Genomic DNA, 11,005 nt, shown 5'->3' on the forward strand with positions numbered 1-11,005 from the left:
ATTTAATATAAAAATTTTGAGGCACAAATTCTATTTTAGAAAATAGACATTTGCTCACTTCTCTGTCTTTTCCATCATATTCTGTTTCATTCCTGCAATGATTGGAAAAAGTCACATTGGCCTTACCCTTACACTTCCTCTTCATGGAAACAGTTTGCAAGCACTAAAGAAAACCAGTGCTTTGCATTCCACAGAAGAGGTTACTTTGAGTATTGGTTAATATTATGTACTAGACTTGACTGAATAATTTTTGTCTATTTCTAATATTCAATTCCATTCTCAAAATGAGGTTTGCCACAATTGAGAGAATAATCCTAAGTCTGAAATACAGATCCGGAAGACAGTTTTCAAATAGGACTTGGGAATTCTGCAATAGCAATGTCCATGCACACATTATTAATGTTTTCATAGTGAAAGGCAGTGTTTTATTCCAGGTAGGATGCAAAAAAAAAAAATCCTCTTATTTTGCAATGACTCTAAGTCTCATTTAACTAAAATTAAATTTAATTAATTAAACAGCTACAGGTATAAGGATACTTAACTATCCTCCCAAAGTAAATGACATGAACTGGACACATTCCTGTAGGGTCCTACATCTCAGAGTAAAATATTGGCAGATGCAAAGGGGTGTATTTCATTATGAGGTGTTGAAACCTAAAATATGGTTGAAAATATATGTATCATTGAACTCTGGTTATCTTTCAAAATCATGATTCTTTTAGAATAGAATTTGTCTTATCATCTAGTTTAGTGGTTTTCAACCCTGGCTTGAGAATAGAATAATCTACATTTTATAAAACAGTGATGGCTTGGATCTACCTTGAATATTCTGATTTAATAGCTCTGGAATTCAGCCCAGGCATCCAAACCTATTAACAGCTAGTCGTGATTTTATTGTGCAGTCTAGCCCTGTCTAGTTACTTCATAAACTGATGATCTCCATTATTAATTTTAGCTGGTTTCCATTAACATAAATAATGGTATTATTTATTTTAAAAACATTAAATTAAAAAGAAACCACCAGAAACAAGAGCTAAATAATTACATAAATTGAGGCGAGTTCTGTTGAGCCTGGCATAAACCTATAAACTTCGCGAAAAGAACACAAGAGAGATTAAAGCTACAGAGCCAGAACTTGAACTAGGATCCCTAATAGAGATTAATATTTTCTTCAGCAGTCTGCCAGCTGAATCATGGTCTAATTAAATAGTTCAAATTTAGTGAGTTTTTGTTTAAACTATTAGCAAATCAGAGAATGGGTAAAGCTAAGATGAGTTAGAACCTTTTCTGTAAATGGGAAGTTAAATTATCATAGTAATTTGATTAAATCATTTTTAAATCTTTCAAGCTAAATCACAGCCTTTAAAGAATAGTTTGAAATCTTAATTGCTGTTTGTGAGAGTATCACTCAGCTATTTGTTCTCGCCTCATTTCCTGCGACATCCTGTAATATATCTCCTGCTGGGCAAGACTAGTGGGAAAGGAAAGACTCAAGTTGGGGCCTGGGGTGACTGTGTGGCTGACTTCAGTGTTAAAAGGTCTGCCGTATAGAAGTATATTTATCCTGTATTGCTCCAGAAGTGAGAATCAGAACCAAAGGGTAGAGGCTGGAGATTTGGGGAAAACTTGTCTAATAATTAGTTGTGTCCTTCATTAAGTAGAGCACACTATGTACTGCTGGAAATGCCTCCATTAGGAAATTGTGGAGAAGATTCCTGATGAAGATTGAAGGTTAAATGAGATGAGCTCAGAAGACAGTTCCAACTCATAAGAAAACCACTGGAAATGTAATGTTTTCTGTTTTATATTCCAGCAGCATAATTTGAGTCAAAGAAACATAAGTTTAAATCTGACTCTGACATTTACTGACTTTGCATTGGGAAAGTCACTAAACTCCTCTAACCTTCATTTTCTTGTTTTGTAAAGTAGAGATAGTATCACCTACCTTGTAGGGCTGTTGGGACATAAAATGAGGTAATATTCATAAAGTACTTATTAGAGGCCCCACCCAGGATGGGTTCTTATTAAATGGTATATTTATTGCATGTATTTATTTTGTTAATTTTTTTTATCTGCTTGGAAAAGTTACTTTATTTTGCTTGTTTTGTTTCTATAAAGAATGCAATTCCTGTTTGTCCCATCAGTTTATCTCTGCTTTCACTTGGATTCCTAACCTTTAGCCTCAAGATGGATTGCTCGTGTCTTCTTTATCTCCCTTCCCATGTGTACATGGTTCCTCTTGCAATTTTTATGTCCCTAGAGAGGATCTAAAGTGTGTTACCATGCCCCTTATTTTTCCTTCAAACAGCACTTAAGTGCAAAAAGAGAGAGGAAGTAGTACTGTTGACTATGTTGTCGACATACACGACTGACTTTCCATCCCTAACCTTACCAGCCCATAGACAACTTCAGGAATTATCTGTGTTTGCTTCTGAGAGAGGCTATTGTAGGGGAGATGCATGAGATTGCTGTCCTGAGAGGAGCTAGACTGGGGAGAACCTGGATAGAAACAATTCATAAGGAAACACCAGGGAGCTTGTTGGGGGATGTCCTGAGTTCCATCCCAGGGCATCGCTATCAAAATTTTCAACTTTGAAGGACTCCTTCTTTGGGCTCTACCAGTTAAGAATTGGGTCTTAAGCTATGGTAATAATTTATTACAGAGTATTCAAAATTATTTTAAAGGAATATGTCTATAGCCACATAGTGTAAATAGTGGTCAAATCACCAATCATGTGGTGAAATGATTCAAGATAGCATTGTAAAAGAGGAAACAAAATACAAAGAGGTTTAAAAAATGCTGTTATTCTGTTTCCATCTATCTTTTAATTGCTTTGCCATAATTTTTTTATATGTCTAGCCAGTTGATTTTAAATTGCATTCCTCTCTCTTTTTGTGCATGTGATCCGATATTTGAATTGTATGGAAGGTTAAGCTAACTACATATATCTTAGAGCTCTGCATTCTCAGAACTAGAATTATTCAACATGAAGAATCCCCCAAAGACTCCATTATATGTAATTAACAGATAAACTGTCATCAGAATCAATAAAACGTGCTAAATGATTCAAACTTGTATATAATTAGATGTCTGTTTTAGAGCTAGAGCTGTAACTTTTATTTTTTTCCCTCACATCTACAATTTTCTCTTAAGAATAATTATGGCAACCCTGTTAACCCTTTCCTTGCTTGACTGAATTAGATTTAAAAATTTGTCATTTGAGGGCAAAGTTCACCTTCACAGGCTGGTTAAAGATGCTTTAATGAACTATGAATAGTGCACTAAAACCTGAAATGATAAGGATTTTCTTGTGACTTGGGGGGACCACAACTGATCATAGCTCTAGATTCATTGCATCCACATGGAATTCTTAAGATCTTGGTCATCATCTCTTTTTTACCCCTTTGGGAAATTATGAGCTTCTTGAGGGCAAGATCAGAAATTTAGACAACTTTGTCTCACACAATACCCAGAATAATGCTTTCACATAGAAGGCATTCCATAATTGCTTGTTGAGTGAATGAATAAATAAATGAATGAGGCACTGAATAAATTAGCCAAGATTGCAATGTGTAAAAAGACAGCCTCCCCTTGCCCAGTTCTTCCAAGGAAAAACACACACTTTTTAAATAATAGATCTTTTGCAACAATTCCCATGTTCTAAATCAGTATTGGAAATTGTCCACTATAGGGAACTTGTAAAAAACATATATAGATTTTGGAAATGTAAGACTCTGAACAAATTACAGTGTAAAAGAGCTTAGAGAAATTCAAGAATAATATTTCACTTTCCTAACTGTCGGCTACAAAGATTTGTTCTTACCAATATTGTTATTTTTATTATTTGCTTTGTTTTGCAGATTCCATGCACATAGAAGATGTTGAAGCTGTCCAGAAGCTTCAGGATGTTTTACATGAGGCCCTGCAGGATTATGAGGCTGGCCAGCACATGGAAGACCCCCGTCGAGCTGGCAAAATGCTGATGACCCTGCCGCTCCTTAGGCAGACCTCCACCAAGGCTGTGCAGCATTTCTACAACATCAAACTAGAAGGCAAAGTCCCCATGCACAAACTTTTTTTGGAAATGCTGGAGGCCAAGGTCTGACTACAAGCTCCTGGGCCTTTCCATCTTGCACGCTGAAAAAGGGAAAATAAACCCAAGAGCGATGTCGAAGAAACTTAGTGTTTAGTTAACAACATCAAAAATCAGCAAAGACTGCACTGATAATTTAGCAGCAAGAGTATGAAGCAGCTTTCAGATTCTTCCATATCTTCCCAATGAGTTTGTTTCTACTTATCTCTCATCTGCTTTTCTCATTTCTTTTCCTCTTTATTTTTTTTCCTCCCTCTCATCTGCCCCTTCTCCCTCATTTCTTGGCTTCCTTCATAACTGGTTCCCTCTCTCTCATTTCCTCCCTTTCTCCCTCTATCTTGCCTTCTCTCCCTCCCTTTCTTCCTTCTTCCTTTCCTTCTCTTACCTTCTCCCTCTTTTATCTCATCCTCCCCATTTCTTCTAAATTTTTAATAGCTCTAGTTGTAAGAAAAATTTCCATTCCTTTCCTTCCTCTCCTCTCCTCTCGTGTTCTTACCTCTCCTTGCCTTTCCTTTTTCCTTCCTTCTGCTGCTGAACTTTTCAAAGAGGTCTTTAATTGAAGAAAGATGGAAGCCAGCCCTGCCAAAGGATGGAGATCCATAATATGGATACCAGTGAACTTATTGTGAACCACAACGTCCCCAGTGACTAAGGAATCAAAGAGAGAGAGAGAACCAACGTACCTAAAAGTACAGTGCAACATAAACAAATTGACTGAGTGCAGTATTAGATTTCATGGGAGCAGCCTCTAATTAGACAACTTAAGCAACGTTGCATCGGCTGCTTCTTATCATTGCTTTTCCATCTAGATCAGTTACAGCCATTTGATTCCTTAATTGTTTTTTCAAGTCTTCCAGGTATTTGTTAGTTTAGCTACGATGTAACTTTTTCAGGGAATAGTTTAAGCTTTATTCATTCATGCAATACTAAAGAGAAATAAGAATACTGCAATTTTGTTCTGGCTTTGAACAATTATGAACAATAATGAAGGACAAATGAATCCTGAAGGAAGAATTTTTAAAAATGTTTTGTTTCTTCTTACAAATGGAGATTTTTTTGTACCAGCTTTACCACTTTTCAGCCATTTATTAATATGGGAATTTAACTTACACAAGCAATAGTTGAAGGGAAGGTGCATATTATCACGGATGCAATTTATGTTGTGTGCCAGTCTGGTCCCAAACATCAATTTCTTAACATGAGCTCCAGTTTATCTAAATGTTCATTGACAACAAAGGATTAGATTACACCTGGTGACGCTGAGCAGTCACGTATATAAGCACTGCACAAGGAATACAGATCCGTAGAATTATCAGGAGTTCCCCTCTCTACCTGAGAGGTACAATTGCCATATGATTTCTAGCTGCCACGGTGGTTAGGAATGGGATACTGCCTGTTTGCAAAGTTACAGACCTTTCCTAGAAGGAGCTGTGAGCCAGTATTTATGTAAGAGGCAATAAGGCAAATGCCAAAATTTGAAGAAAAAAAAAAATCATCAAAGACAGCAGACGCCTGACCAAATTCTAAAACCTAATCTGTATGAGTTTATTCATTTGGGAATGTTTGTTTAAATTAATCTGCAGTTTTTACCAAGAGCTAAGCCAATATATGTGCTTTTCAACCAGTATTGTCTCAGCATGAATGTCAGTCAGGTTCCAGACTGTTAACAGGTATAATCTAATGAAGAAATCAATTAGATGCCCCTGAAATCTACAGTCGCTGAATAACCAATAAACAGTAACCTCCATCAAATGCTATACCAATGGACCAGTGTTAGTAGCTGCTCCCTGTACTATGTGAACAGTCTTATTCTATGTACACAGATGTAATTAAAATTGTAATCCTAACAAACAAAAAGAAATGTAGTTCTGCTTTTCAATGTTTCATGTTTGCTGTGCTTTTCTGAATTTTATGTTGCATTCAAAGACTGTCGTCTTGTTCTTCTTGTGGTGTTTGGATTCTTGTGGTGTGTGCTTTTAGACACAGGGTAGAATTAGAGACAATATTGGATGTACAATTCCTCAGGAGATTACAGTAGTATATTCTATTCCTTACCAGTAATAAGGTTCTTCCTAATAATAATTAAGAGATTGAAACTCCAAACAAGTATTCATTATGAACAGATAACACATCAAAATCATAATAATATTTTCAAAACAAGGAATAATTTCTCTAATGGTTTATTATAGCATACTAATGTATAGCTTAGAAATAAAACTTTGAATATTTCAAGAATATAGATAAGTCTAATTTTTAAATGCTGTATATATATGGCTTTCTCTCAATCATCTCTCAGATGTTGTTATTAACTCGCTCTGTGTTGTTGCAAAACTTTTTGGTGCGGACACGTTTCCAAAACTATTGCTACTTTGTGTGCTTTAAACAAAATACCTTGGGTTGATGGGTTATCAGCCCAGTGCTAGGAATACTGTGTATCTATCATTAGATGTATGGGACTATATCGTAGATTGTGGTTTCTCAGTAGAGAAGTGACTGTAGTGTGATTCTAGATAAATCATCATTAGCAATTCATTCAGATGGTCAATAACTTGAAATTTATAGCTGTGATAGGAGTTCAGAAATTGGCACATCCCTTTAAAATAACAACAACAAAAAATACAACTCCTGGGAAAAAAAGGTGCTGACTCTATAAGATTATTTATATATGTAAGTATTTAAAAAGGTTATTTTCCAGAACGTTTGTGCAGGGTTTAAGTTGCTACTACTCGGCTACACTATATATAAATGAAATATATACAATATATACATTTGTTTTCACTGTATCACATTAAAGTACTTGGGCTTCAGAATCAAGAGCTAAACAACTGAAAACAGGACATGGATATATATTAATAGAATGAGGTACAATTGTTAGTTTTCAGTGTAAGTGATTCTCAGCATTACAAAGGAACAAGTATCTCACAAATAGGAAACAAAACTAAAATGTAGACCTAAAAGAATTGCACAGGCTTTAGGGTTAATGCTCATCTTAAACCTCATATGAGGTAAGTTTTTTCAAGTTTCAAGCAAGACCATTTACTTAATGTGACATTTTAGAAAGTTACAAAGGTGTATGTTTCAGCCATATGATTTTAATTTTTATTTTGCTTCTTTTAGGTTTGTTCTTATTTAAAGCAATATGATTGTGTGACTCCTTGTGGTTACACTTGTGTTTCAATCAGATCAGATTGTTGTATTTATTCCACTATTTTGCATTTAAATGATAACATAAAAGATATAAAAAATTTAAAACTGCTATTTTTCTTATAGAAGAGAAAATGGGTGTTGGTGATTGTATTTTAATTATTTAAGCGTCTCTGTTTACCTGCCTAGGAAAACATTTTATGGCAGTCTTATGTGCAAAGATCGTAAAAGGACAAAAAATTTAAACTGCTTATAATAATCCAGGAGTTGCATTATAGCCAGTAGTAAAAATAATAATAATAATAATAAAACCATATCTATAGCTGTAGATGGGCTTCACATCTGTAAAGCAATCAATTGTATATTTTTGTGATGTGTACCATACTGTGTGCTCTAGCAAATGTCCATTTGTGTAAATGTATTTATTTTATATTGTATATATTGTTAAATGCAAAAAGGAGATATGATTCTGTAACTCCAATCAGTTCAGATGTGTAACTCAAATTATTATGCCTTTCAGGATGATGGTAGAGCAATATTAAACAAGCTTCCACTTTTGATTGCTCCTTTGTATTGTGTTTCTTTTTTTTCCTCCCCACTAAAGAACCAAATCAATAAACACTGCCCTTTGTTGCTTCCATTCAAAGTGTATCTCTGAGTACCTGTTCCCTAAAAATAAAGTGGGAGTTTAAATAAGAGCTATATAAAGGCTTGTCAGAATGAATTCTAGGGTGCCAAGAGACATTTTGCATATTTAAGAGTATGCAAAGTGTCTCATAGCACATTAGAATTCATTCTGACAAGCCTTTATATAGCTCTTATTTAATCTTAAAGCATCTCCACATCATCCTGCATTACTGAAAATCATCGCCTCTATGTCAAAGTCATAACAGAAAACTTTCCCCCTATTTTAAGATCATATTAAAACCTGCTAGAGATACCTATTATTTCCCTCCATCAACAATTAAATCATGCGCTTGCACTGAGCTTGTCAGGGAGCTGCAGGCTGTGTGGAGCAGCGGTGGAGTTTCTGACCAGGTTTCCTGAATGGGAAGTCGACAGCACAGCTTATAGATTGGTGTGCATTAGGAGGGGGAGCGCTGCCTTCACATTCAAGAGGGTTAAACAGCACTGCTGACAGCAAATGGCCTCCCCTTGGCCTTTCACTCTCAGAAAGGTTACAGCCCTTGCTGCTCAGGGTCAAGCTGAGCTTCCACTGGACCCTCCTTGGAGCCATCACCAAAGTGCTAATATGTGCTTTCTGGGCTTCTCTGTCTACCTTGAGAGTGTTTTGTCACTGTGTTTGCCCACCGTCTTTCTCACCTTTCAGAAGTGGCTGGTTCTCTAGGGAAGCAAGCTGATGACACAAAGGCCATTGGACTGAATCAGTTTTAGGGGCATGAGATTACCTAAATCACAATTTGCTAGCTGGCAAGATAACTTAGCATTGTCTTTTCCTGTTATGATGTACTTGGGTGCCAGTAGCTCAACATACAATCTGACTGTATGTTTGCTATTTGCTAAGTATTTGCATTGAACTAAAATAATGCAATATGCATATATAAAAAGGAAAACCACATATGTGATCTCCAATTGGGTGCTCATTTTAGAATACCTATGCTAACACTAATGTACACACACGCTTGTAAGAATTTCAATGCCAGTAAACATTTGCTGGTTCTTATAATTTACAATTATTACAGAGCAACTTTGCTGGTGCTGACACATTCATCACTGATGTGTCAGGTGAAAAAGGAAATAAAGTAGGTTTTTAAAAATCTTAGCATGTTCTATTCCTCAGTAGGTAAATAACATATAGTTTGACAAATGGGTTATGCATTTGTTTTAAGGGGCTCACTTTTATTTTTGTCCGTTGTTTGTAAGTGATTTTTTAAACCATTTGTTCCCAAATGTCTCTGCACATTGTACTCACCTGGGGAGTGTCATATGTTACTGATGCCTAGGTCCCAGCCACAAAGATTGTGATTTAATTAGTCTAACATGTAGCCAGGGCTTTGGAAAGTTCTTAAAAGATGCACAGGTGATTCTAATGTGAACATAAGTTGGGAAACCACTGTTTTAAATTTTTATGCTTTCCTCAAATAAGTCAGAGGCATCCTTTAAAAAAATTTTCATGCACAAATTCTGAAATTTGGTGAGATTTCAGAAATTTTTTTTTAATATCAAGGCAAAAGACAACCTTTTTTTAGTCATCAAGTCAACGAAACACACTTTGAATACTTGTTCCCTACTTTCCTTTCCACTTCCGCCTTCCTATCCCCATCCTTCCCCAACACACATAGAGAACACGTTTTATTTGACGTTTCATTTAGAAAAATGGATATTCCTGTTCAAAAACCAGTTCACATAGTATTTCACAGTCCTTTTTTTTTCCTCTTTTAATCCTGTTCATTTGGCTCTTTAATGTACTTTAAAATTAACTTATTGTGGTTTAGAATACCTACTTTTCTGTACTGAAAAACAAAAGAGCAACAAAATTAGAAAATTTTGATTTCTTGGGATAACACCAATATTAGCTAAGTTGTTGATTTAAGTAAGAGGTGGATATGAGAGAAAATATTTCATTCTTGGTCCTATGTAAAACTTTAGGAATATTTTGCTTATTAGGACATTTAATTTATCATTAAACTGTAAAAGGAAAGAGACGCTTAAGGTTTCTTGTTTCATTCACAAAGGTTTACATAATGAGTGGACATTTCCATAGTCCAGCAGATATCAGAGTGTTTGAGTCAGTGTTTCTAGCCCTTTCAAATCCCTACGTTTAGTTTCTCATGCCTTTGGTAGTACGGAAAAAAAAACAAAATGAAGCAAGTAGCAGTAGATTGATTGTGCACTGTGTCTTATTATGAAACAAAATAGAAAAAAAAAGAATTGCAAAATATAATCCTCCTTTCCCAGGAGTATTTGTCTTGTTCTCCATGAAGTTAAAGATCTGAAATAATGTGCCCATCAGGGGCTCAATGTTGCATGTCCATGCCAGTTGGTCCAAGGGCTTGTTATGATGGTAATGACCTACTGAAAGTGAGCTTGGATTCCAACAATACAATTGCTACCAGCTCACCCGCTGGGAGAAATATTTTATTATTGTCAAATGTCCTCCACAGAGATTTGTTTTGCCTGTTCCTGTTTAAATTAAATTCAAAGCAGAACTGCATTACTATTTCTCTGGAGTATATTTGAGATAAACAACTAGTCTCAAAATTTAGATTCTTGGGAAGTTCAAATTTGTTTATTAGCAAAAGAATTATAATAGGTGACACCATAGCTGCAGGAATATCATGATAGTAGTCACATATGAGATTTATGTAATGACTCCATGACCTAAACGCAAGAGAACTCCCTTCTTTATTACATATGCCAGCCAGATTAATAATTAACTATTCCATCAATTGTACAACCTTTACAAAAAGGTCCCAATATACTAATACATTTCTATAACATGCCTCCAAATTTGGGGCATGAGAAATTTTGCTCAAATAATTATTCAATTTAAGATCATAAAGCAAATGTGTGTATATGTGTGCATGTGTAGGTTTGTTTAAACAAAAGCTTGGAAGACACAGCCTAGAAGACCAAGACATGAATGAAAATCCTCTTTGAGCACAATATACCTTTTCCAATATTATTTTTTCAAAGAGTTGAAAAGAATGTCCTCGGGTGCATGGGATTACTTGAATAATTTTTCCATGCCTTCTATTGCAATTTTGACAAAGAATTCTAAAATGGTGGTGCTTTGGCCAATATAA

The 11,005-nt window shown here is 35.4% G+C and overlaps 1 protein-coding gene across 12 annotated transcripts in view; it reads left to right on the forward strand.

The window, feature by feature from the left end:
- The window catches only part of ESRRG (estrogen related receptor gamma), a 654,513-nt gene extending 646,717 nt beyond the window's left edge, over positions 1-7,796 (forward strand). For all 12 annotated transcript variants that reach the window (XM_037823731.1, XM_037823739.1, XM_037823738.1 and 9 more), the window contains one exon: positions 3,862-7,796. In XM_037823731.1, coding sequence (XP_037679659.1) covers positions 3,862-4,106 — 245 coding nt within the window. In that variant the 3' untranslated portion in view covers positions 4,107-7,796. The remainder of the gene's footprint in view (positions 1-3,861) is intronic.
- The last annotated feature ends 3,209 nt before the right edge of the window (positions 7,797-11,005 follow it).

The sequence above is a fragment of the Choloepus didactylus genome, chromosome 2, assembly GCF_015220235.1.
Source record: "Choloepus didactylus isolate mChoDid1 chromosome 2, mChoDid1.pri, whole genome shotgun sequence".
Classification (NCBI taxonomy): Eukaryota; Metazoa; Chordata; class Mammalia; order Pilosa; family Megalonychidae; genus Choloepus; species Choloepus didactylus.